Raw genomic sequence first — 27,150 nt, forward strand, 5'->3', positions numbered from 1 at the left:
TAATTTCCTTGCAACATGAGAGGTTAATTAAACGCTGGCTAGTTGCTACCAGTCATTGGAGGAATTCTGCTCCTGAGTCCTTTCATGGCCTGAATGCACCAAAGGAAGAAAAAAGGAAAGAAGGAAGGAAGGAAGGAACGAAAGAAGCCCTTTCAAGACCACAGAAAATTGCAAAAGGATGTTTCTTCCAACCCGACATGACAAAATTGAATTCCAAGCTATTTAATGCATGCACGAAACGCCAGAGGGAAACCCAGCCCGAGCACTCCATCCAGCACGACAGGGGAAAGGGGTTCGCAACACGAGCACTCGCTACGGCACCGACTCAGTGCTTCAAACTCCGGACTTCCAGGCGGTTTCGCTCAAGTGTCACTACCGGATTTAAGGAATCTCACAGACAGGGCTATCGCCAGCATTTCCATGGGACATACAGCTAAGGTAACACTGCGGCTATGGGCAACATTAACGATGGACACCTCGGGAAGCCACGGTCCCGGGTGGCGTTGGGAGCCCCGCTCAGTCTGCAGGGGCACCATGGCCCCCCCCGCCGGGGAGGGGGTCCCGGTCCCACTGTGGGTGCAGTGGCCCGGCCTGGCCGGTGGTGTTTGAGCAGTGACAAACCAGCCCCGCGGTGGGGACATGGGGAGCCACCTGGGTTTGTCCTTAAAACCGGGGTTTCAGGGGTTACACCGCCACGAGGAGGATGCCATGCAGCCTGGCGGGACGCCCCTGCCCGCCTCACACCGGCGTGGTTCGTCTGTTGGCCGGGTTGTTGTGCAGAGACTCCTTGAACTCTTTGGGGATGGAGTTATGGACCTGTAAAAACCCATGGTCCCGCTCCGAGTTGAGCAGCGTCCCCATGGTGACCTTGGAGGGATCCCTGGAGAGGGTGAACATGGAGATGTCGGTGGAGGGGATGGTGCTGAAGCCCTTGCTGACGGGCGACATGTCCCGGGACCGCGGCTCGGTGGAGCGGGAGCTGGACCGCCGGCGGAAGCGGTACCTGTAGGGTGGGAGGCGGGTGAAGGCCGACTTCTTCAGCAGCTCCGAGTGGGACTTGGCGCGGATCTGGCGGTGCTTCTCGATGTACATGTGCACGGCGATCACCCCCACCATCTCGGCGATGATGAAGGACAGGGCTCCGAAGTAGAAGGACCAGCCGTAGGAGTAGCTCTTCTTGGAGTCGCTCTGCCCCGGGTCCCCCGCGTTGGCCGAGATGTAGACGATAATCCCGATGATGTTGCTGAGACCTTCAGGGGAGGAAGAGAGGGAAAGGAGCTTGTTTGGGTGGCAGGAGAGGGATAGAGGACCCCAGTGGAGCAGGAAGGGTGCTGGGGATGATGGCCTCATCCCCATGGGGCACCAACCCCTCTGCCAGCACACTAGGACCACACTGATCTCTGCTGCCATCCCCATGTAGAGATACAGCCGCATATATATTCATGTATATTCACACATATTGAAGGAAAAACAAGCACTGTTTTGTTTAGGAAAGGGACGTTTCAACAGCTGGGGCTGTGGCCTGAGCAGAGCCAACCGATGGGGCAAGGAGGGGATCCCTATAGCGTGAACTCAACTTGGCGTGGCCCTGGGAATGCAGGGAAGAAGGAAAGGCTCCATCTCTTCTCATTTCTGGTGGAGCCCAAGGGCTTTATTTGGGATCGGGGCAGTTTTTGCACTGCCAGCAGCACCGGGGCTGGGGAGCAGATGATGGATTCCTGGATTTACTTAATGAATCGATTATGTTCTTTCTGTTGTTTTCTCATCTGCATCAGCAGCTCCTGCCAGCCGAAAGAGGGAGAGCAATTTGTCTCTTTGTGGGGAGAGGAAATACACAAAATAGAGCAGTTCCTTGAGACAAAGACATTGTCATGAGATAATCAGTGGAAGCGCACACTGAGGAATGAGTAATCCGTAAGGAACGGCCTCCCAGGGCAGCGGTTTTCCTTGCAGGACTGCAGCATCCTCTGTGCCTGCTGCCAGCACAGCGCCTGCCCTTCCCTGGTCCTACAACTGTTGCTTGGGGTGATGGAGGGTAGAGCCCCCAAAACCTGCCCAGGGCTGGGCTACGCTATGGGAGCCCCTCCTGGGCTGCAGCACCCACATGGGGACCACTGGGGAGAACCCAGTGGATGCTTAAAGCTCTGTGCAACTTCGTGACCATGCACCAGAAACCTCTGCTGGGTTTTCCTGCAGTGAGGGTTTACCCATGGGACAGGAATGCTCACAAAGCCCTGGGAGGACCCACGGCCCATCCCTGCTCCCCCAGGCCCTCCCGTGCTTCCAGCACGCTGGAAGAGCTGCCAGCTCCCGGCCCCGCCAGGCAGCTCCTACCTGCAGAGACGAAGAAGATGCCGGCGCTGAGGATGACGTTGTGTTTGCTCTTGTAGAACTCGCTGGCCGCCACGCAGAGGCCCCCGAAGAACAGCAGACCCACGCTGAGGATGGGGAAGATGCTGGAGGCTCGCACCGCGCCTGCGGGACAGCGAGAGGGAAGGGAAAGCATCACCACAGTGCCCCACTTGCTTACTGCCACAGGGGGTGGGCAGACCCAGTCCCTGCTATGAATCCTCTGCTTGTCCCCAGGCTGCTCTGGAGCCCAGCAGCAGCCCTGCAAACGCAAGTGATTCAGGCCTCCCATCACAAAACCATCTTAAACACTCAATTTCTTTCTTTGTCCTCATAGGAAACTGAAGGAGCTCTCTCTTCTGGTGGTGTCACACACTCAGCACGAGCAATTTACCTTCCCATTGCCAAACACAGCACCCATGGGTGGTGACATGGGTGGCATTGCCTCGAGTCTGGGACTGCAGAACCCCCAGGCGTCACCAGCCTGGCAAGGACCAGCACCACCAGCCACAACGGTCAGGACCCTGTTTCTTGGCTCCCCGAACCATCTCAGCTGCTTTGAAAGTCAAGAATTTACAAACTAACACACCTAAAAAGTCATCAAAAAGTCATTTTCTGGTGCAGGGACAAACATCATCAACATGGACAAAAAGCCCAGGACCCAGAACCCACCACATGCAATGCGATGGCTCCGGTGCCGGGCTCCATCCCCATGGGATTAACTCCAGCAGTACCTGGCTCTGCACGCCTGGGAGTCACTGACTGAGCCCCATACAGAACGGGCTTCTCTACATGGTCTCTCAGAAGTTCAGCTTCCCAAATAACAGTAAAGGGTAACAAATGCAGCAAAACTCTACCTGCTGCACTGAAAATACACTGTGCCTTAGTCTGGGCTCTCATCCCCCTCTCAGGGCCTTTATTAAAAGCACAGAAATACAGAGAAGCCCCATTAAAATGCCATTCTGGGGCTTTAAAATAGGCTTTTTATGTTAAATGTGGGAGGGGGTGGGAGAACTTCAACGCTCATCTACCAAAATTGCAAACCAGCTCCATTGAGTTCATTCCCCCCTCAGACGGGTGAGCAGGGCTGACGGAGCCCTGCGGCTCTGGGGAATGGGAATTCAGAGCAGCATCGGGATGGGCAGCAGCTGGGTAAGGCAGGGGCTGCTGCTGGGCCCTGCGCTGAGCACAGGGTGATGGGATCGGGGGTCCCTGCACGTCAGGATCCCTCCTGGCTCCAGCAGCTCCGAGCACCCAGCGATGCGAGGCTGCCCTGTGCTCCTGTTTGGTAATTTGGGGGTTCAGATGAGCCTTTTGCCATGCTCACACGTGTGTGTATTGCCAGCATGCCAGGCAGCGCACATCCGTGCTGCTTTGCCTGTTGGGGCGTGCATCATCTCTGCCCAGCCTCTGTCAACCTACACCTCGGTGCAGCAAAGTGCTCAGGGACGGTGCCTCTTCCCTGCAGGGTCAGCCTCACCCCAGCACCAGCTCCCCCATGTAAACCCCTGCGGGTCCTGCAGGCCGCCAGGACAGGAGGACCCTGCTCTTCCCATTGGATCATCCAGCTCTGTTCCCGCTCCATCTCCCAGCTTGGCTCCTGCTGACAGAGCACACATCAGATGCTCCCTGTGCTCTCCCAGTGAGCACCAGCAAACCCAGCTCAGGACCAGGAACACGCACCCTGTGGTGCTGCACCAAGGACCTGCCTTGCTCCCCGGCACCCCTCATGCCCCAACAAGCTCCAGCTGTGCCGCTGCTGCTGCTGCTGGCAGCACCAGACAAATGAGCCATTAGCACTGCCACTGCAGCGTGACGTGGCCACGCTCGGGTAACCCAGAGGGTCACCGCAGCCGTGTGGGGAGCCCGGGGGGCTGCGGCCCGTCAGCATCCTGCAGCAGCGGGGGGACCTGCGGGGTTAAGCTCCGTGTGGGGGTCCCTATGGAGCGCACGCGGTCCCGTTGCGCAGCCCCATCGTGCCCTCGGGAAGCAGACTCACGGAGCAGGTACTCGGCCGTGTCTTGCTCGTAATCAGCATCCTCGGGGAAGTGGTCGATCTTCTTGCAGACGCCTCGGAAGGTGCCTGCGGAGACACAAGCAGGAAACCCTCAGACCCCTCTGTGCTGGCAGGAGCTGCTGGATGCGCAACCACGAACACTGGTGCCCGGATGCTCCTGCACCCCCAGTGCCCCCCCGTGGGGCTGCACGTTGATACCCCACCATGAGCCCTATCTCAACACTCCTGATGAGCTGAGAGGAGAGGCCCAAACTGCCCTGGTCCCCCTGCATCCCCCAGCAGAGCCCCTCCATGCTCCATCAGCGTGGTGAAGAGGAGGTGAAGCAGGGCAGGCACTTACCGGCACCCAGGCAAACCCCCTCAGCTCTGACAGCAAATCAATGAGATGTGAATAACCCTCCCACCCTTCGGGTCTGACCAACACCTTATTCAGCTGCACTGAGGGCTCCTTTGGGATGTCAGGATCATACAATCACATACATCCTGCTAGGAGACCAACAGCACCAGGCTCAGGGTGGCTGACCCAGTACATCCCCTGCCCCAGCACTGCGGCACTGAGTGACCAGCGTCATCCTCCCAGCCTGGCTCCTTGGCAGCACAAAGGAGCAGCTTGGATTTCCTGCTGACCCACAAGGGCAGGGCACGGACGAGGAGCCTCAGCACGTTTGCTCAAGGAACATCTGGGCCGCAGCTCAACTTCCGAGATGAGATTATTTTGGAGGCACAGATGAGTCATTTAAATGACTTACAAAGAGTTCCCATCCTGCTCACCCTTCCTGCCGCTTCCCAGTGCTGCTTCCTGCCCGGAACACCGCTGCTGGGCACAGCCAGAGCTGGCAGAAGGTCACCCTGATGAGCAGTCCGTACCCTACATCAGCCACACGTCCCCCACAGCAGCCCCATGCATGGCCATGGATGAGCCACCTCCTTTCTCCTGCTCACGGGTCCCCACGGCACAGCTCCAGATTGGGGGCGAGAGCATCCCCACTGCGGTGGGCACCGGCAGCACTGACTGTAAGGCCTGGGGATGGAGGCAGATGCTCTGGCATCTGCTGGCCTCCCACTGAGCATTTGGGGGAGAAAAAGGCTCTTTTTCCATGTGTTTTTTTGTTTCCCCCTCCCTGAAGCAAACCAAACACATTCCATCTTTAAGCCCCCTCCTGTTTGCTTTGGCTTTCTGCTCACTGTACTTTTGGGCTCAGCTCTCTCCTGGGCCAGAGCCATGCAACTGTGCCACTGGAGGAAAAAGCCGAGGAAAAAGCCAAGGAAAAGCCAAGGACGAGGCAGGCTCCGGTGAGTGATGTCCTGTGGACTCAGCTCCACGCTGCAAAATGTGGATTTGGGGTGTGAATGGGGCAGATGGCTGTGTCCGGGGCAGGGGAGAGCCCTGGCCTTCAGATGGGCTCATGGGACTGGCTGTGAATGGGCTCTTGCCTCTTCTGCTCATGCATCCCACAGGCCCAGCAGCCTGGTCCATGCTGGACAGGCAGGGAGAAATTAAAGGCATTAAAAAGTGATGAAGGAAGTCCTGGCTCTGCCCAGTTGCACTCATGGCTCTGTTGTGATGGATGCAGCCATCACCTCCTGCGGGTGCTGCGAGCCTGCTCCTCACCGCAGCCTGCCAAGGCCCCATGTACTGCGCTCAGTGTCTGCTGGGGATGGCTCAGAGCTTGGCTCGTGCCACGGTGAGGGATGGGAACACAGCTCCTCAGGGTCCAGGGTGTCTGCGGGATTCATGGATCTGCCTTCTCCAGAGCAAGCTGCAAAAGGTAATGCAAGAGCAGGCGCGATGCTGTCCTCAGTGCTATAAATGGGGAAACTGAGGCACAGAGCGGGGCTTCTCTGCAGTGCAAAGGGGCAGGGTGACGTGAAGGAAGCCCTGCAGTGTCTAAACAGAGGAAGGGCAGCCCCTCACCTGAGCACATGGTCAGGTCATGCTGGGTCTGTCCCTTCTCCTATGGGACCAGGCAGGAGCCAGCCGGCTCGGTGTCCCACATGGCAGCACGCTGCTGTTCTGCACCCCGGCTCCGGGCTCGGGGGAGCTGAGCATCGTGACAGGCATCAATTACAGCCTGGAGATGAAGCTCTGGAGGTGGGAAGCTGTCATCCAAGAGGGAGACACGGCATCGAGGGAGAGCTGCCTGCTCCCGTTGCTTTGGGAACTGCGGGCGAAGGGGAGGCTGGAAACCAGCACCACGAATGGGGCTGGGGAGGCAGCGGGCACGGTGAGGACGGCAGCTGCACAGCACAGCCCATCCTCCTCCTCGTCATCATCCTCCTCTCCCTGGTACCTGCCAGCAGGGCTCTGCCCCACACCCCCCACAGCCACATCCCACATCTGTCCCTTTGCTCTCCAGCCACCGGGCACAGAGTGGGGCTGTGCTGACCCACAGCACCCCAACACACCCCAGCATCCCCAGGCACAACTGCTGCGGTGGGACAGATCCACCCTCTCCCACTTGGAGTGCCTGCAGAGCTGCTGTCAGCGTGCAGGACACGGCACTGTGTCCCTCTGCAGCAGCCTCCTGGGGCGTGGGACCATCATCCCTTATCTGATCAGTGAGAGGATGCTCTCCCTTGGTGCCATGTGGGAACAGAGTCTACAGCCTCTGTGAGCCCATCAGCACAGCGTGCAAGTGAGGATACTGATCTTGGGCCGGAGCTCGGAAGCTCTCAGAGCTCCCTGTGCTGAAACCCAGCTCTGGGCTGTGGGGACTGACCCACATCCCTCCTGCCCCGAGCAGCAGCAGGCCAAAGAGCCCCACATCCTTGCTTCTGTCATACACAGCATCCAAGATAAACCTGATGTGAGGGAAAGGGTGACCCTTGGAGCAGGAGATCCCTGTGAGAGCAAGGGATGTCCTGTTCCAATGCAAACGCCCCTGGCTCCGTCAGTGCGGGCACACTGCTCATCTCTCCCTCCCTACTGCAGCCAGGACCGCACAGGGCCATACTGCATCCACACTGTCTCATCAGCATCTGCAACCTCTCCCCTTCCTTCAGCACTGCTGGTCCCAGGCAAACACCTTCTTTGCAACAGAAATGGGATAGGAGAAAATAAATATCAAAATCATGGAATGGTTTGGGTTGGAAGAGACCTTAAAGCTCCTCCAGCTCCAACCCCTGCCACGGGCAGGGACACCTTCCACTAGAGCAGCTGCTCCAAGCCCCTGTGTCCAACCCGGCCTTATGAACTAGATGAAATCAAGTGCCTTTCTCAGTGCTGCTGCTGCCCCGCTTGGTCCCCAAAGGCAAAGGGACCCCAAGCCCGTGCAGGGCAGCCCCATGCAGAGAGGGGACAGGCTTTGGGGGCAGCCCCACTGCCCTCCCGGCTCCGCAGCATCTATTTCACGCTCTGACATTTGTTTTGGATCCTTTACTCCCTCTGTTCATTAACTGATGCTCGTCGCCATGGCAACCGCTGAGTCACCTGACACACAACTTCCCAGCCTCCAAACAAATACCACAACAAGGCTTAAACCACAGAAAGCATCCCCTGACCCCCAAAATGCTCCCTGAGGATGGGGCCCTGCCACTTGCACCCCCAAGGCACAACCTCAGCCTCCAGACACCAGCAGCAGCGGATGCAGCGCTGCCTTTCCTACGCTGGCCTCACAGCTGGGCCCCGGTGAAGCAGCTGTAAAACAAACATCACAGGCATGCAGGAGGTGGGGTTTGCCCCAGCCCTCACCTCCGGAGCCTCCTTCCTCTGCCCATGCTCTCTTAGCAAGGACTCAGTGCTGGATCTCCTGCTCCCCCGCCAGAACCAAGGCTGTGGCTGTGAGCTCCGGCACAAGATGCTCTTGGCTCAGCCTCTGCCGATGCCTGGGTGGCTCCATGCCCCTTTGCCATCACTGAGCCATGAGCTCCTGGCCTGGGCACAGCACCCAGAGCAGCTCATGCTGTACAGACTCCATCCCCTTTGCCAGTGCTCAGGCTCCTGTCCCTGCACAGCAGGAAGGGAGAGCTCTGGCACATCCCAGCCTGCTCAGAGCAATGGCCATGGCTGCCTGCATCAGTCACAGCACTTCGGGTTCTATTCATCTGCGGGCCCAGAGAGCACCAGTGGAGGCAGAGGCTGCGGCTCTTCACCCCCCATCAGCTGCCCCTGGTGGATGTGGGTAATCTTCCCTCTCTATCAGTGTCAGTCCTGATGAGCCAGCTTGGCTTTCCCCTGCGCTCCCTGCCTGAGCAGCTCTGCTCACAGCCGCTCCAGAGCTGGGAAGCAGGAGTGTGATGGGAGCCTTGTGCCATCGGTGCTGCCTCCCCTCGCCCACCCCAGCACAGGACAGCTTCTCCCTTCACTGTTTCCATCCTAAGAAGCCAGACCTGACCGTCCCTCATCCAGAACACATGGGGCACATCTAGCACACAAAGCAGTCAATAAGCTGCTGTCCTGGTGCTCTCCCATAGCCAACACCACTGCCAGCCCCAGGAGCAGGGGCACTGATGCCAGCCGGGACAAGAATGCCCTTCAAACACCCACTGTGCTGCCCAGGCTGGATTAAAACCTGAGCTGAGCAGCTCCTGAGCATCCCACAGCTGCAGGTGCAGCTCCAGCACCTTCCCCATGGCTCAACCAACCTTGTCCTTTGCAGTGGCTATAAGCCAGAGCAGCATCCATCCATGCCCTGCACCAACCTCAGTGAGCATCAGCTCGAGCTCTCGATTGAATGAAGCCACTTTAACCCAGGCTCTGCAGGGAAGCCCTCTTCACTTGGCAAATCTTCCAGGGCATTTCCTGCCTGTAAGCACCTGCGTGGCAATGGGATCATCAGCTGCACAGTGCCTGCAGGGTGTCCCTGCCTGATGGCTCCGGGCTCACTGCAGCCTTTAGCTAACATCAGATTGAATTTGGATGAGATGAACTCATATCACAAAAGCAGAGAATGCAGGATGTGTTAAGGCATGCCTTGCCTTGCCTTCCTTCCCCTCCCGCAGGGCTGCTTTCATCCCCTGCTCTGCAGGATTCTTCGATCCCTCTCATCCCGCTGGATCAGAGCATCCCCGCGCTGTGCATTAAATAACGTGACTAACGCTGGTTCCTGCTCCCGGACAAGGGCTGCCTTCCGCACAGATTTGTCGCTGCTGCTTTGGCTCATTCATATGTTCACATCCAAACTCTCTGCGCTGTATTTAGTGCAGGATGCAAAGGCAATTAACTGATCTGATCTCAGGTCTTTCTCTTCTCAAAGCCCTTTTCCCCAGGGAGGGGGTTGAGGGAAGCGCACGCCTCATGATGGTGAAAATATGGCTAAGGACATGAATCCTAACCCGAGAGCCAGAAGACTAAAGAGCCCCAGTTACGGCTTTAAAATCTCATTACTCCTCCTCCAGCGGAACAGTTTTCCAGGGAATGTTCTGCTTGTTACTGCTCAGTGAGCAAACAGGCTCGGGCTGGGGAAGAGGAGCTAAATCCTTCCAAAGCAAGAACCCAATTCCTCACGTTGGTTGGCTCAGCCAGGAGAAGTCCTGGGGCAAGGTCACGTTTCAGCCCTCTGCAGTCCACACTGCCCAGTAAATTCAAGTGATTTATATCCCAAGTTGTGGTTTACAGTAATGGCCTTCCTAAGGAGACCCTGTCATGGCAAATCTGTTTGGAGGCAGTGGTGGGGCCACGATAGTGCAAGTCCTCTCAAAATTAATAGTGTTTGGAGACCCAGAGGTCCAGGCTTTGCTGGCAAGCGCTGGGGACGAGCCTGCGGCACATCCTCAAGAGACGCTCCTCAGGCTCTGCACTCCCTTGAGTAACAAGAGCAAGATACCTAAATATCTCCAAGGAATTAAAACTTCAGGGCTCATCTTTTTTTACCTCCCACCCACCTCCCAGATGCTTGGAGAGATGGAAAGAAATTCATCTTTATTCCTTCCCCAGCTTCATGCTCTGCAAGGGATCCTGAGGCTCTTTGCATAAAGTCCCTGGTGTGCAATTATGAAGCTGTGGGGTTTCAGGTCCACGTTAGACCCATCCATCACACGGAGACCAGATGCCACTGAGCAGGGCTCGGCTCATCCCAGAGCAACCCAGCTGGAAGAGCTGCTCAAGCCAAGGATGCTGCCCGGTGTGGAAGCCTTGAGAAGGGCTCTGCTCTCCTCTCAAAGCCAGGAAAACCTTTGGGAGCCAGGCAAGCAACCCGTCCTCTCCATCAAATCAGTTTCGTGGCTCTTCAGACCACAAGCTGTCAGCACATGCATCTGTCTGCTTCAAACTTCACTGGAGAGCAGCTCAATTAAGGCAAAACCTGTGCACTCCTTAGAAGAGACTCCCTGCTCTGTGTTACCCTCCATAGCTAATAGCTCTCTCCTGTTGGGATGGATGCTGGGATCCTGCCAGCGGGATGAATCCCCCTGCTAGGTTCTCCCCCAGCACATCCCCATCGCTCCAGCAGCCCCACACCAGCTTCCCACCGGGGTCCTGGCGCAATGTGGCTCCATCTCCACTTCACACCCTCTCCCCCTCCCTGCGGTGGTGGCTTGTGTCTGAGCAGTCTCCTACACAGATCTGCCTTTCCTGAAGGACTTCTTCCCTCTTGCAGGGAAAAAAGAAACCAGTGGAAAAAACCCAAGTAAATGGAAGGAGCACAACAGCGAGGAGGTGGCAGAGGTGGGCTCCGTGGCGCCAGTCCGAGGCCAGCGTGAACACACACACACAGAGCAGTGCAAGAGCTGCCCCCCCGTGCACCCCGGTAGCTCAGCAGTGGGGGGGAGCAGCACGCAGCTCCACACCGGGCATCCCCACACGGCAGGGGCACAGCGCAGGCGCTCGCACCGGGGTGGACCGGGAGCTCCTGCCAGTTTTCGGCAGGGAGATGCTGGTGCTCGGCGTGTGTCACAGACTTGACTCTTCAGCACTGCTGAAAGGGGGAAAAAGAAGGGAAAAAAGATCTCCATTTTTGACAGTGACTCATCATCTCCCATTCTGGAACCTGTGGGGTTGGTGCAACCTACACAAGGCACTTCAGAGGAGCAAAACAATTCTGAATAATAGAGGAGGAAGGAAAAAAGTTTGGAGATGATGGGTAATTTCCAGCGTTCTGCTCAAAGGGTTTAGCTTTGGTTTTCTCATTACAAAAGTAATCAGGTAATGCACTGGAGCTGCCTCCTGGGGTCTCCCCCTGGGTTTCCTCCCTCCCTCCATCCTTCCACATCTCTGGAGTTCATGGCAGGGAAATGCTGCCAGGAAGATGCTGGGCTTTCCCGGGAAGGAGGGCACATGGGCTGCGGCAAACACAGTGCCCAGGGTGGCCAGCACACTGCCAACACCAAGAGCCTGAGATCGGGCTGGGGAGGAGCACTCTCATCAGCGTGCCAAAGGAAACCATCCCATGTTTTATCTTAGCAGTGAATAAACACTGATTTTGATTTCAGAAGGTAATTGACATCCCTATGACAGTGAAATGAGCGCCGGAGCAGCCAGAATCAGCGTAAATAAGCCATGTGGTAGAAATTAATGAGCTTCCCTGATTGAGTTTATCCCTTTAAATTAATACAATTCTAGCAATTAAAAAAATAATGAGCTTTATCATTAGCTTGTTCGCCTGCCTGGAGATGCTGATGGGAAGAGATGGGGCAGGAGCATCCCCGTGCCTGAGGTATGGACACAGATGGGCAGGACCCCCCTCTCCTTCCTTTAATGAACATTTTAGACCCACTTGGGTTGGGTGATGAGCTCCTTCCAGCCTCCTCTCTGGCTTCAGCAGCAGGGGCAGCCAGCTCAGCCCCAGGAGACTCCTGGGTCACAAATCTTACTGCTGACAGGACATAGGGAAGGGGGTCTGTCCCATAGCATGGTGCTCTGTGCCTGTTTGGGAAGGAGAGCTGATGCTCCCTGAGCCATGGCTGCCTGCCAGACACCCATCCTACAGCAGCCAGGGACTGTTTGAGAGTAAAGACTCTTTTATTGCTTTTGATGCCCTCAGCAATTTGCCCTCCATGATCATTTCTGCCTCTGTTGTAACAGCTCCTCATTTAATTTGTCAAAATTCAGGCCCTTTTCTGCTTCTCCTTGTGGACCCAACTTCCATACATCAAATGATGGCTTTTCCCTCCTCTGCTCTTTCACTGTAATGGGTTTGTTGGTCTTCTTCACTGCCGGTGTCTCCCCAGCCTGGCTCCATCACATTTGCAGCCATCGTTCCTCATCAGCCCACTCCGATCGCTAAATAACAGCACGGACGTGGGATGCAGGACTCAAGTTGTGTCCCTTGCCAGAGCATGGACCAGCTCCTCCAAAAAGCATCATTCACAGTGTCTGCAGCTCCCATTTCTTCACCACATCTCCGGGCGCTGCTTCTGCAGCCTGTGGGATAACTGAAGTTTCCTGTTGACAGGATCCGCCTGCAGCCCCCGCAGCCTCTCCAGCACAAGGGTTGTGTCAGTGAGCCTCACACGCAGCTGCGCTGATCCCAAACCCACCTCTGGAGCCAGAGGTCACCGCTCCAGCAGTCACAGCCTCACAGCAGCAGTCAGCATTAAACCAGCAGAAAGAGGATGGAGGAAGCAGGGAAGACCCGAGCCCTCCTCCAGCACAACGTGAAGATGGTGAAGACAAACCTCACCAAGCAAGCCCAAGGCAGCCTTCCAGTGCCTGCACATCCGAGCTGGCACAATTCACAGAAGGACCCGGACTCATTTATTGGAGTGCGTTTGACTCACATTGAGAAATGGGCAGAACACTGAAAACTGGTGACAAAACCACCCAGAAGGGAAAACCCAGGATGAAGATCGTAATAACCTGGGATTCTCTGGTTAAACAAGAGCTGCTAATTCAGACAATGATAACACACGGGTATAGGGTGCTCTGGTGCTGCTCCAGAGCCATGCCAGGGCCAGATCATCCCCGGGGCTGCGTAACCACTTATTTATCATAAGTAGGAGCAAAAGCTGCATTACGCCAGGAAGCCGAAGGTTTCACTTTGCCAGTATTAAAGCATCCTCGGAATCGCTAAAACCCTATAAATGACAATTTCATCGCTCTGAAGCACCCAGCACAGGGGAGTGCTATTTTAGACTCCGTGTTGACAGCTGAAGGGGAATGGATCACAGAATTAAGAACTAGTTGCTGCTCAAGTCCAAGCAATCATGACTTGATTACGCTTCTTATGGGCAAACAGAGGCAAGTCCCAGGCACCAACATATATTCTGGATGCTTTGAGAAGTCGACTCACAGAGCAGAAAACAATTATAAGGCAAATCAGTTCGGAGAAAGGCTTTAAGCATAAAGGCATGACTGTGAATAGAGAATGATTTAAGTGTTTCACCCCCAAACTCACAGCCGCAACAGGAGTTTGCATCTGTTGAAAGACTGCCTGGCTAATATGTAAACAGCTATAAAAATACAAACATGGCCAGCAGAAGGAAGAAAGGAGATATTCATAACTCTGAATATAAATCAGCAGCTAGGAATTGTGGAGCACTGAGAGAGGACACAAACAAACAGCAGAAACCCACCAAAACGTCTTTCTGCGCTGCATGAGGATGAACAACCGCAGGAGCAACGCAGCCGCCCGTTACCCAGCGCAAATGGCACACCGTTAGTCACGGGACTGAGCAATGTTAAATAACTGTTATTACAACCGTGGCATTTCATAGTCAGCACATTCACAGCCCAGAGCTTAAAGAGATGCACCAGAGGAGCCAACGGAGCTGCTAACAGCGACGCCCAAAACCTCAAACCTCGCCAGGACGTTGCTGAGGAGGATGAGGATGGTGATGGCCTGTGGCAGGGCAGCAGTGGTGGGGCTGCTGCTGTCCCCAGCCCCAGCATGCTCTGACCCCAGAGCTCGGGCTGGTACCTGATGGCACAAGGTGGGACTCAGAACAAGGGGATAGGCCATGGACGGTGCTGATAGGTTGTGGCCACCAAATTTGCTTCGGTCTAACCACCAAAGGGAGTGCTGATGAGGGCATGTTGGTGATGGTGAGCACAGAGCCGGGGCTTGGGCAGCTCAACAGCAAGCAGGGGATGATAAGCTTGTCGGCCAAAGGAGCTAACCTGGTGCTTTGATGCACAGCAGCCTGCAATAACAGCTTCAAAGTTGTATTCCCTATTTCAAGGTGAAGCAGATGCTCCAATGTGTGACCAGTACCACTGTCCATATTCCCAGGAAGGTGTTTATAGAAGCAGGGAGGGTTCCAAGAGGCTCCAGGGGTGCCATGAGGTGCCTGGCTGGCCAGCAAGCCCCTCCACACAGCCCCAGCCCAGCAGCCCGGATTGCACCGAGGGCTGCGGAAAGCAATTCCTTTCCCAAAGGAGCCCCACGGCACGGAATAGCAGGGCTAAAAACACGTGCAGGGGCTCGGGAAGCGCTGCCAGAGCTCCAGCAGACGAGCCCGTTGCCAAAAGGCAATTCTGCACCTCCGAGCACCGCACGAGGCATTAAAAAGGTCACTCCTGAAAGGAGGCTCTTTACAAATAAACCCATTTGCCGTGGCTGCGGTGAGTCACGGCGGAGCGGAGCACAGCACCTCCCAGCCCAGTGCTTCTGACAGGCCACGAGCGGGGCGAGCGCTTCCCGGTTACAGCTCAGCAATAGGTTTTAGAGCTGCAGAGTCAGTCTTGGAAGCACGTTCAGCCTGGGAGGAGGCTCCTTGAAAAAGAGAGGTGTTCATTTTGTCCTTCCTCTCTCATAGCCCTGATTTGGAGGTATTTGAACTTCAGATACGTGACTGCCACTCAAGCACCTGCCTTTTTATATATGTGTATTTCTGTCACTTCTCCCTAACGATATAAATATTTGAAGTTTTCAGTTGATGCGCTGAAAGGGACTCGATCCATCAAAGCCAGTTTATTTCAGGGAATTCAGTGGGCATCGGGCTGCGTGTTTGCTGCTGCGGGAGGAGGATGCTGGCAGCCTGCAGCCACCGGCTTCCCATCTCCAGCACCGGGCTCATCCCGGGGGTCGGGGTCCGGCGCAGCCCCAGGCGCTATCCCAAGGACCGGAGCACATCCAGCACGGACGGATTTAGCTCGTTGCTGCCGGGAGGCAGAGCCGCCTCCTCACCATCTGCGGGAGGGGAAGAGAGCCCCAGGAAGCTGCTTCCAATGCCCCAGATGGGGAAAAGCGATATTCGAGAGTAGCACCGTAGTTTCACTCTTTTCTTTTTTGGGAGAACAAGAAGGGACTGTGCTATAGACTGAGCATTAGGAGAGGACTGGGCTGGTGAGGGAGTGAGCAGTGCAAACCTTGCCTGATAAATAAAAGATGCCTACCTATGCCCGGGTAAGCTTTCCAGAAGTTATCACAGAATCCCAGACCGGTTTGGGCTAGAAGGGACCTTAAAGCTCCTCCAGCTCCAACCCCTGCCACAGGCAGGGACACCTTCCACTAGAGCAGCTTGCTCCAAGCCCCTGTGTCCAACCTGGCCTTGAACACTGCCAGGGATGGGGCAGCCACAGCTTCTCTGGACACCCTGTGCCAGCGCCTCAGCACCCTCACAGGAAAGAGCTTCTGCCTAAGAGCTCATCTCAGTCTCCCCTCTGGCAGGTTAAAGCCATTCCCCTTGGCCTGGCCCTACAGGCCCTTGTCTCAAGCCCCTCTCCAGGTTTCCTGCAGCCCCTTCAGGCACTGGAGCTGCTCTCAGGTCTCCCCTTCAGGAGCCTTCCCTTCTCCAGGCTGACCCAGCCCAGCTCTCTCAGCCTGGCTCCAGAGCAGAGCTGCTCCAGCCCTCACAGCAGCTCATGGTCCCCACAGCAATTTCCATGCTGTAGCCCTTGCTCTGCCCCAATGCCTTTGGGAGGGCTTTGCCATTGGAAGCACTGTGCAGGCAGTGCACTCCCTGCCTGGGGGCAGCTGCAAGGGCAGGTACAGGATGAGAGTGCATCCTGTCCATCACCCATTGCCTTGGGATTTCACAGCACCAAGAGACCAAAGCTTCCTTGGGCTCTTAAACACTGTCCTGCCCACAGCAGCACATGGCACTCTATCTAATGCTCTCCTTTCCACTGCCTGTGCCACAGCCCTGGCACTGCAAGCTCAGCTCCAGCCACCCTTAGGCAGAGAACAGGACCACACTCCCAGCTACAAACCTGCTCCACTTTCAGATGGATCAGACCTGTGCAAACTGCTCCTGAGCCTCTCATGCCATTACCTTGGCCATAACCCAGCCTCACCTTTACCCAGCTCCCAAATCTGACTGAAAGCACAGAACACTTTGATGCATTAATTCCAGAAGCATTAAAGGACCATGAAATGGATGGACAGCAGATGCCAAGGCTTTCCATCATCTTCCTGTGCCACATTAAACCACACGGAAGAGCCCATCCTGCTGCTGTTGAAGCCTGGTGATGCTTTGGCATCAGCTTTGAGGACAACAGAGCACAGCGAGCTGGGGGTTTGTGCCTGCCAGAGGCATTTGAGTCCCCAAGCACACAGAAACCACAGTGGCTTCCTCTGCACCGCCCCTGCTCTCCCAGCACCTACCTGGGGCTTCCCCTGCGGGTTTGCCCACACATTTCCAGCTCAGAGTCCTGCTCAGAGCCCACCATTTCACCCTCAGCACTGCTCAGCCCTCACTGCACATCCTCCCAGCCCTTTAATGGCTCTGGCCCAGCTGCAGCTCAGCAGCTCCACCTTCGTTAATGCTCATGGCACACACCTGGAGGATGCTCCAGCATCTCCTTTTGGCTGAAGGAGATGATGAAAAGCGCCCCGAGGGCTGTGCTGTGGGGATGGGGCAGCCTGGGACCAGCCTATGTATGCTGGGTTACTGTATTTGCTGGGCATTTGCTACCATATCACTTCCCGTCCCACTCCCACCTCCGCAGCTCCCTTGGGACACTCTGCCCCCTGTCTATTCATTGTCCACCGTCAGTGCTCAGTGTGCAGCCCCGGCCTCATCCACCTCTCCTGCTGCCAAGAAGGAGCAATTCCCCCTCCGCAGGCTCCCGCTCGGTTCCGGCAGCACCGGAGCATCTCAGCGGCTCCAGGGGCTCCTGCTGGGGCCGGTGACGCTGTCCCCGGGGTGCAGATGGGCGGTGGGGGCTGCAGATCACAAGCGTCTGCTCGTTTTGGGTGCTCAGCTGGAGCCGCGCGGAGCCGGGAATTCACAGCCCTGGAAATAGGCTCTGCGCGGGAGGTGACGGTGCAGCGGCCCAAAGCGCTGCCAGCGCCGCGCTGCCGCCGGGGCTCAGCACCACGAAACCCAGGGCCGGAGGAGCAGAGCTCCTGAGAGCCGATGGGGTGTTCCGGTGCTGCTTCCTGGGGGACTTCTCCTCATCCTCCGAGGGGAGATGTGCCCACACTGACAACGCACTTCACTTCTAACCGAGGGACTGAAGCTGCGTAGCCTGGAAAGACTCTGCTTAAGACATGGGCTGCTTCCGAGATGCTCCCGTGCTGCAGGAGCACAGCTCAGGGTGGAGGAGATGCCACGTCCGTCACTTCAGCCGCCAGCGAGCTGGGACTGGCAGTAAAGCCGCACAGAACACTTCAATGGGGAACGGCATTTGGCTGTGGGGATGCTTCTGTCCCAAAGGACCAAGCTGCTGATGCTGCCTGGGACTGGGTACCAGCAGCTCCCGTGCTTCCCACAACAGCACTGGAAATAGGGTTGGGGCAATATGCAGAGTAGATATTATTTTAATCCATTCTGATGATTTAAAGCTATTTAAGATGCACACGCAGCTTCCCCCGGCCTCACTGCCATCCTGTGCTCTTGCTGGAGCACGCTTTGACTGCTCGGTGACAAGCAGATAGCCTGGTTCCCTCTTCTCACCCTGGCTCAGAGGTCTCACACCTCAGGCTGCAGCTCTCCCAGTCCCTACAAAAGGCCGAATCACTCCTATCCTTCTCCAGCATTCCACATTGGAGGAAAGGCCGAAGGCTGATGTAGAGGAAACACTGTCACCCTCAGCTAAAGCATGCAGAGGAACAAGAGACTCTCCAGGCACAGAGGGAAGGAGCCTCAGGGCTGCGAGAGGCTTCCAAATGGCAGGAAAAGCCAATGTGAGGCCTTGGGCTGTCTCCCAAAGTGACAGTGACCTTTCCCAGGCACTAAAGCAGCCCCGGGCTTGGCGTCAGCCCCGGGGGAAGGCAGCCGGTGACTGTCACAGCGCCTTGCGATCGCTCACGCAATGACACGGTGTGATGCAACCGATGATGCTGATGCATCAAAGCACTCTGACAGCTGGAAAAAGAACTGGAAGTCGGTCTTTAATATCCAGCCAAGCACCAGCCAGCCCGTCCTGAAGAGCTTCTGCTCTCTCTGCCCAGCCTCTCCGGGAGGAGGAAAGTGTTACCCCTGGGACCTGGAGCAGTTGTGCAGGACATGGGCACCTCAATGAAGGTGCCGCAGCATAAGCCAATGCTGATTTCAATAAGCTAAAATCAGGAACACATTAAAAGGGTAGCTGCTTGTTGGTAGCCTCTCTGGGGCTTTTCCCTCCCCTTGTGACTCCAGAGAGTAAAGGCATAATTAGAGGACAATTACCAAACCACCAGTGACGTTGGAAATGTGAGCATTCGAGAAGCACAAACACAAATGTCATCCTCAAACAATGACTTTTGTCATTGCTTGTCACTGCCCAAGTCCCAAGTGTATTATTGCCAATGTTAACACTCCACAGGCTCCCAGCACCCAGAAAGGCGTGTGTGTGTGTGTGTGTGTGTGTGTGTGTGTGTGTGTATCACACATCCCCCTACTCCCTATGCCCACCCTGGGGCTCCTCTCCCAGCTCCTGTCCCAGCCTGATCCTCCTCCTTCCATGCAAACCACTTGGCATAAAGCGAGTGCACAAAGTGCCCAGCGAGGAGGATGGGATGGCAGCGAGGGGGTGGCAGTGAGGGGATGGCTTCTCCCACGCTGTCTTTCTGCTGTCCTCCGCCTGCCCTGGCATTTCCTTATGGATCTGTTTGTATAACAGAACAACACATCTCCAAAGAGCCTGACATGGGAATGGCGGAGCCATCCTCTGCAGCCCAACAGCACTGGGTTTGCCCATGGATTGTGGTGTCAGGAGATAAGGAGCAGGCAGTATGTGAGGAAATCCTCATGCAGCATCACCCACCCAGCAGCCACAAGCGTTCCTCCTGCCTCTGCCCTCGATGACTGTGAAAAATCCTGGTATTTTCAAGCCTGTCAAATGCATTCAGCCAGTGTGCAAATGATTTCTGCAAGGTGAGATGAGCAAAGCCATGGACCTTTCGGAAGGGAGGTGAAGCCACCCTCTCCACACCGAGCACTAACCCAGAATGCAAACACCCGCCTCAAGGAGCCTGCTTCCAAGTGCCATTTGGAAGCGAGTTTCAGATGCTGTAGCAGAGCTGCAGGGGAGCAGGGCAGCGGGAGCCCTCCCTGGTTCCTCCAGCATCACAGGCACATGGAGAAAACCCACTCTAAATGCACAGCCTTGTTCATTCCCTGTCTCTCTGCGGGTGCTTCGGGGTGACTTGGAGTGGGCACCTTTCCCCTCAATGTCTTTGACTAACTCACCCCCAGCACCTACAGCACTGATGTGCATTAATGACCATGGATAGGTTGCATCTGCATCCCGGCAGTGCAGGGCCGTGAGTCAGCCAGACGCTGGCAAAGGGAGCCAGGGATTAACCCTCTGCCACGTGCGGCCCCTCGGGCAGCAGCTGAGAGCCCCCTGTCCTTAAGGGTTAGCACATTTACAACCTTTTCAGAGCAATTATGGAAAAGGAGGTTAATGTCCGTTTATGAAGTGCTCGTTGTGTCCATTAAAAATACCCCATGGTGAAATCCACGTGCAAAGTAGCCACGGAGAGCAAGTTTAATGCTGCGGCTGCCTCACCCCATCTCATCCGAGACAGCATGGGCTGCTGAAAGCATCACAGGGCTCCACACCAGGGCTGTTACCTGGACCGCTGCGCCAAGGAGCCCAGCGAGGTCCAACGGGATGTGCTGGTGGGCAGGACAGGGGCTTTACCCTATGACCAGTGGTAACAGCGCTGTGTGCCTGCCTGGAGCTGTACCAGAACCCGCATGGCCTCACACGACAAAAGGCAAAACTCATGCAGAGGGAAGGGAAGTGATTTACCAAGGGCCACGTAACTCAGCAGCGGAGCCAAGCATCAGTCCCCGCTCCCTGGCTTCTCTCAGCAAACGTCATCCGCTGGCACCTCCCCGGGGACTGGAGGATCCGGGATCGATCCATGGGCATCCTCCCCCAGCACACGGCTGCGGTCCCAGTGCCAGCCCCAGCACCAGGGTTCGTTAGCCAACGCTAATTATCCACAGCCGTAATGGAGGTAGTGACCTTGCATGGGAAAAAAACCCACTCGAGCCTCATTCAGATGCAGACTTCCACCTCTATTAACCACTAACAGCTCTTGAGATGACAGGCTCTGCACCACGCCTATGCAGCAATAAAATGCCTGTTTCTGAGCTGTTCACAGCACACATTTTACTCATCACGTGCTGCTCGCAGGCAGTGTGGGAACCAGCTCTCCACCCCACCCCAGGAGATGGGAATTGTGTCCACACTAGCACTGCAGCATCCCGGGAGGGTGAGTTCTGCACCCCCTGTGTGAAGTGATGGCTTCTCAAAGCAGAGCTTTGAGCACACAGCTCCTCCCCGGACACGTTCCCAACAGCAACACGTTCCAAAGGCACGGTGCCGGCTGGCAGCGGCCCGGGACCCCTCTCTGTCCAGAAGGGTTGTTGTGGCTCTTAATGTCTGGCCACATGCCACAGGAATGTGGGTCTGGAGCAGAGCGAGGGTCCAGCTAGCCTCATTGCCAGCTGCGTTACAGGACAGGAATTAAAGCTTATTCAGTACATCCTCCACCAAGGTGAGGGGAGACTGAGATGAGCTCTCAGGCAGAAGCTCTTCCCTGTGAGGGTGCTGAGGCGCTGGCACAGGGTGCCCAGAGAAGCTGTGGCTGCCCCATCCCTGGCAGTGTTCAAGGCCAGGTTGGACACAGGGGCTTGGAGCAAGCTGCTCCAGTGGAAGGGGTCCCTGCCGTTGGGATTGGATGAGCTTTAAGGTCCCTTCCAACCCAAACCATTCTATGATCCTATTCTATCTCACATGCCTCCATTGTCTGCTTCCCATCATATGAGTTAACACAATGCCTCTTAGCTCTTACAACATGAAGAGCAAATAAGCCCTCCCCATTCATCTGCCCAAACCTTCCATGCTGTCATATACCCATCTGTCTCCCACTCCACCACCTCCAGCCCATGCCAGCAGCCCCTGTCCATGCCACCCATCTCGGCATGGCATCATCCCCTTGAGCCATGACGGAGCTGGCGAGCATCCCCGGGACAGAGCTGTGCTGCCAGCCAGGGAGAGCAGGATGGCTGCGTACGGAGAGCCTGGCACAGCACCGCAGAGACCCCGCCACAGCGCCTGGACCACGAGCGCTGTGCAGCAGTGTTGGACTGCACGTCGGGCTGTTGATGAGAATCTATTACAGACGCCAAGCAGACAGAGGAACAGGATGAGCAGCTCCTTAAATACCCACCTATAATGAGTGGTGAGCAAAAGTGCTCGATCATGGATGATTGCAATCTCAGGGACATTTGCTTGGCGCGTTTAAAAATTAAAGATAATAACTTTCTAACAGAAACAATATTGCTGTCACCTTGGGGAAATGCTCTGCTTGGAAGGACTGAGAGGAGCTGGAAGCGGGGGAAGAGCTGGTGGCGGTCCAGGGGCAGCTGCTTCCAGCCCAGTTTAACGCCTTTGCTGCGAACCAGCTCAGCAGAGCCAAAAGCAGCCATGGACAAAACCAGCTGGGGGGAAATGGAAAGGGAGAAGCAGGAGTGGTACCCGGGAGCAAGGGGTACCCTGAGCATCCTTCAGGCCTGCTGAAAGGGAACTGAAAACATAATCAGAAAGTTACAACCAGGGCTTTTGGCGTTGGAAGTAGCAGTCAGGACATGTACACAGCTGATAGGTGAAGCTACTGGGATCAGCTGAAATGAACCTGCCACCCAAAGGTTTAAGCAAAGTGAGGAGGAATTCTCCAGGGAGCTGTAGTCCCAGCTTCACTGCCAATGTAAACCACCACCAGATCATGACAGTGCAACTGTCAGTCATGAAGCAGAAGTGACACACAATTATTTATTCATCAGCTACTCCTGTTCTGTACTTGGAGACAAACAGGCTCCTGTATTCCTGCAGGAGCTGGCGAGGATGCTGAACAGCGACATGAAGTGCAAACGCGAAGCTGGTCAGGCTGGAGAACTTTCTCCCAAGACCGTTCAGAGAATAGGCTGAGAAGGTGTCTGAAGGCCTAAAATGGAGTTTAATAAACCTTGGCACGCTGTTGGATTTCTAGAGGACAGGATGAGCTGGTTTAATGCCACGAGCAGTGGCTCTGGGCAGCGGTAGGGGCAACATCGCCCATGGGTGAGCAGTAGGAGGACCCCAATGAGGAGATAAATGTCAAACATCCATGTGGAAAACAGACTCATCAAACGCCTCACATTTTTCCTGATACAGTTACAAATCCAGTTAATAAAGGAAATCAGTAACATAATATGTTTAGAGTTCCACAGGGTATTTGATTTAGCTCTCCTGAAATAGGAAAAAGACTGGTATTACGCAGAATCAACAGTGCTGTATTAAAGGGACTGGGAGGCAGATCACAGGGATTGTACCTTGTCATCCGATGGGATATTTCTACACAAATCGCCTGCTACCAAGGTAGTGCTGAACTATGACAATGTCTTTATCAAGGGTATTAAAGAAAACATGGAATAATTGCTGGTAAAAGAGACAAACAGCACAGAAAAGACTGACTGCAATACTGGGGAGTGATGGAGGTGGGTTGGTACCACGGACTCATTCAGTGATGGCCCTTTTATGCAGCCAAGTCCAAGACTAGGAGAGCAAGCTGCAGTCCGGGGGTAGGAGATGATACCCTGGCACTGGGCAGCACAGAAGGGGCTGCAGGTCATGGTGGACCCCATGTGTGGGAGCTTCCTGTGAAATGCTGTAGGCAAGGGGGCTGGGGTACAACCAGACCAACAGCATGAAGAAAGAAGGAAAACCAGCTTTTATGGCTATGTGAGACTTAAACACCATGCATTATTTCATAGAATGACCAAAACACGGAATGGTTTGGGCTGGAAAGGACCTTAAAGCTCATCCAGTTCCAACCCTCTTCCACGGGCAGGGACACCTTCCACTAGAGCATATTGCTCCAAGCCCCATCCAACCTGGCCTTGAACACTGCCAGGGATGGAAATATCCCTTAAAACATGGGATTTCAAGCAGCCCTGTGCAAATTCTCCTGCTACCTCTGCCTGGTTCAGATCCGCATGATGCCACAGAGCCAGTCCCAGTGGGTACCATGCAACAGGGAGGACAAGGAGGCTCCCTGCCTTTAACCATGCTGAATTTAATTAAAGTCGATGAAAGCAGAAGTTGTTTTCCTTTCCTAGAAACAACACAAACCAAAGCAGCTATTTCCCAACACGAGCTTTTTCCCTGAAGTGCCATGCGCTTCCCTACCTTTCCTATTAACAAGGAAGTCGCAGGGGACGAGGACTGACAATAAACAGCCACAGGGGACAGACACACCAGCAAACACTGGCCATGTTCGAGCAGAAGCACCAGGTGACATACACTGAGTGTTCACACACCGTACAGGTGATAATCAGAACTGAAACGCTGCAGTTTGGAGCAGGGGCTCTCCCAGCACAGCAGCCCAGGAGCACCCGCAAGGCCCCAGGTCCCACATCCCCCCTGATCCGTGCTCTCCGGTGCCGCTCTCTCCATCGCTCTGTGGTGGCTTCATTCAGGATTTATCCGCTCTGTGCTCCGGTGCTCGCGTGCTCTGTGCCATTGGCTCAGTGTGTGTGACTGACACGGGCTGAACGAGCAGCTGCGACGGAGCGTGCAGCAGCCCCGCGTCCGTCACCTCAGTACCCATCCATGCACCCCGCCAGGCCAGCGGCTGGGGCTCGCTCTTAGTGCCTCCATCCCCACACACATTAAACCCCTGTTAGCAGCGGGAAGTTGAAGGCCGAGGTGCATCCCGAGGGGCAGAGAGCACAGCTCGCTGCTCAGAGCATCCTCTGCACCGCAGGAGAACCCGCCCTTCCCACTGACCGTGCTCAGTCCTGGCACAGGGTGATCAAGTGCTACCTGTGCCCGTCTTTCAAGCCAGATGCAGAGAGTGCACGGAAAGCAGAGACACGGCAGGGCCTGAGAGCAGGAAGCAGGCAGGACCTGCTGCGTGGGAAAGGGTGCAGTGGCTCAGCACAGAGAGCAGTCCCCTGTGCAGAGAGCACTGACCCTCAGCTTGGGGGACCTCAGTCGCCCAGCAGCACCAGCACAGAGCACACATGAGCTCTGCACAGCTTGGATGTGGAAGTCTTCCCTTCCCAGCACAGCATCAGTTAACAGCCTGTGAGACACCAACACCAGTGCCTTTCCCCAGCAAAATTCCGGAGGGTGATGAGCATCCTCGCCACGTCCCTGCAGCCCCACAGCAGCTCCTTGTGCTCACCCCGAGCACTGATGGGACCGAGTCTCCCTGGTGCTGCATGCTCCCGCAGCTCCATCACCCATCGCTCCTCCACAGCCCTGTCACCCACCCACAGCCCTGTTGCTCACCCCCAGCTCCATCACCCACCTGCACGCTCCTCCACACACAGGGAATGACAGATCCTGTGCCCAGAGTCAGGCCTCAACTGTGCCATGGGTATGGCCAAGCAGCACTGACGCAGCACCGGGCAGAGCCACCCTGCTTGCACAGTGCGAGTCCAGGGACTGGGAATGATGAGCCCCATGGCCAGCACATGCTCAGGGTGATGGGCTGTGATTCAGTGCTGAGCTGTGCCATGGCACCGCTGAGCCCTTTCTGAGCGTGCTGTGCCCAGAAGTGCAGGGCCTCCCCGGCTCCTTCCCGAGCAGTGATTTATCACAGGAGGGAAACATAAAGCATTCGCTATGAAAAAGAAATGCAGCTAGCAACCCCAAGGATTTTGGAAATCACTCATTGCTTCCAGCGATCCCATCTCTCACAGCCCTGGCTGCTGTCTCCTTGGCTCCCTCAGCCCGAGAGGGCTGACAGATTCTCTCAAATTATTTATTTTGGAATTAGAGCATGATCCAAACCCTCCTTGAATCAGTAGGAAAGCTCTGACTGACTTCATGGGGTTTAGGACCGAGCACCAGGACCAGACCGGGTATTTCTGCATCCCTGGCTGTGACTCACCGAGAACTTTCCAATGTGGAGGAAGCAGCTCCGTGCCGCGGCTCGCTGCCCCCACTGTTGGAGACATCGCTCCGGGGCCCGCAGGACAGCAGGGACGGTCCCCCCAGTGCACAGGACACCAACTGCTGCTGCTGATTGTAAAAGTTATGGCCCAGTGCGATCCCACCAGCCTGGCTTTGCTGCGCAGGTACCACCAGGACCTGCCAGTGAGCCAAGCTCATGCTCAAGCACAGCCTGTTGTTGCTCACATCATCTCAACCAGCAGCTCTGGGGCAAAATTGCCCCCAAAGCGTGGCCTGGAGTGAAGCAATGGGGTGAAGCGGGGAGGTGGGTGCCTGGCTGTGGGGTGCAGTCCCCTAGGGACACGTTGCAGTGGGGCAACAGCAGCAGCATCAGCGCACCCGGCCCCGCTCTGCTGTTGGGAGGGGAAGGGCTGGCTGTGGTTTGGGGCTCAGCTGTGAAGATCCGGGGTGCGGCGGGTCCCCCGCAACGGGGACGTGGCCCCTGCAGAGCCCCGGGGGGGGGGGGGGGGGGGGGGGGGGGGGGGGGGGGGGAGAGCTGAGGGGCTCTGCCCCCCGAGCGCTTCGCGTTTAAACAGCGCCAGGGGCCCGGAGGGACCCGCGATCCCCAGGCTGAGGCGCCCGCCTCCCAGGGAGGATGCACAGCGCCGGTCCCCACGGACAGCTCCGGTCCCCGGGCACGGAGGGACCCCGCGGCGGTGCCACGGCCGAGCACCCCCGTGTTCCACCCTCCAGGGTCCGGCTTTGGGGCTGGGGGTCCCGGGACCCCCCCGAAGTACTTGTGGGCAGGGCCGGGGATGGGTTTTGGGGGTGTTTCGGTACCTTCCAGGCAGCACGTCCTCCAGAGCCCCGAGTGGGTCATCACCTCCTCGTTCTTGCGGCTCGTGTCGTTGTCGCTCGTGGACTTAGTCCTGCACACGCCGCGCGAGTAGAGCCAGTAGTCGGTGCCCACGGCGATGGTCATCAGGCTGAAGGCTGCGAAGGCTCCCACCGTGGTGATGAGCATCTGGACGCCTCTGTCACACATCCTCATGCTGCTTCATCCTACGGCGGCGGCTCGCAGGGGAAGGGCCGGCGCCGCCGCCCGCCGCCGCTCTCCGCGCTCGGCGCCTCATGCCCCCGCGGCCCGCGGCGCGCCGGGCCCCCGCGGAGGCGCAGCGCGGGGCCGCCGAGCCCCCGGGCTCCCGGGCATGGCCCAGCGGCGGCGCGGGGCGCGGAGCGGCTCCGCCGTGCGCCCGCGGCGGGAGCGCGGCGCCTCTCCCGGCGCCTCCCCCCGCGCCGCCCGGACAAGGCAGCGGCGGGGGGCGGCGGGGGCAGCGCAGGGCGGGCCGCGGGGGGGGGGCCGCGCCGACGGGAAACCGGCACCGCCCGCGGATGGGGCCGGGCCGGGAGGGGCGGGGGGAGCCGGCGCCGGGAGCGGGCACCGGGAGCGCAGCCCCGCGTGCCGGGAGCGGGACCGGGCGGGAAGGAGCCGGGGGCGGGGACCCGCAGCGGCACCGCGCGGGGGGGAGCCCACAGCGGGGTGATGGGACCGGGACCCCCACAGCGGGGTGATGGGACCGTCACTGCCCCGGGACTGGGACAGGGACCGGGACAGGGACCCCCACCACCGGGGTGATGGGACCAG

At 56.8% G+C, this 27,150-nt stretch overlaps 1 protein-coding gene across 1 annotated transcript; it reads right to left on the reverse strand.

The window, feature by feature from the left end:
- Nucleotides 1-206: 206 nt before the first annotated feature.
- Nucleotides 207-26,651, reverse strand: CACNG3 (calcium voltage-gated channel auxiliary subunit gamma 3). The gene is made up of 4 exons (XM_057398057.1): nucleotides 26,346-26,651; nucleotides 4,349-4,432; nucleotides 2,335-2,475; nucleotides 207-1,250 (listed from the first exon to the last, which is right to left on the reverse strand). Exons 1-4 carry the CDS (start codon nucleotides 26,554-26,556, stop codon nucleotides 739-741), a joined length of 948 nt encoding a protein of 315 aa, XP_057254040.1. The 5' UTR covers nucleotides 26,557-26,651; the 3' UTR covers nucleotides 207-738.
- Nucleotides 26,652-27,150: the final 499 nt, after the last annotated feature.

The sequence above is a fragment of the Pezoporus wallicus genome, unplaced genomic scaffold, assembly GCF_028554395.1.
Source record: "Pezoporus wallicus isolate ANWC-B61680 ecotype Strahan unplaced genomic scaffold, APGP_CSIRO_Pwel_v1 contig_6274, whole genome shotgun sequence".
NCBI lineage: Eukaryota > Metazoa > Chordata > Aves > Psittaciformes > Psittacidae > Pezoporus > Pezoporus wallicus.

What these genes read in the sequence shown, in the direction of transcription:
- CACNG3 (XM_057398057.1), bottom strand. Translation starts at nt 26,556, where the DNA reads ATGAGGATGTGTGACAGAGGCGTCCAGATGCTCATCACCACGGTGGGA. An exon ending in GAGGACGTGCTGCCTGGAAG is followed by an intron (nt 4,433 to 26,345) that starts GTACCGAAACAC and finishes GTGTCTCCGCAG; the next exon opens with GCACCTTCCGAGGCGTCTGC. An exon ending in CATCTTCTTCGTCTCTGCAG is followed by an intron (nt 1,251 to 2,334) that starts GTAGGAGCTGCC and finishes CCTCCCCTGAAG; the next exon opens with GTCTCAGCAACATCATCGGG.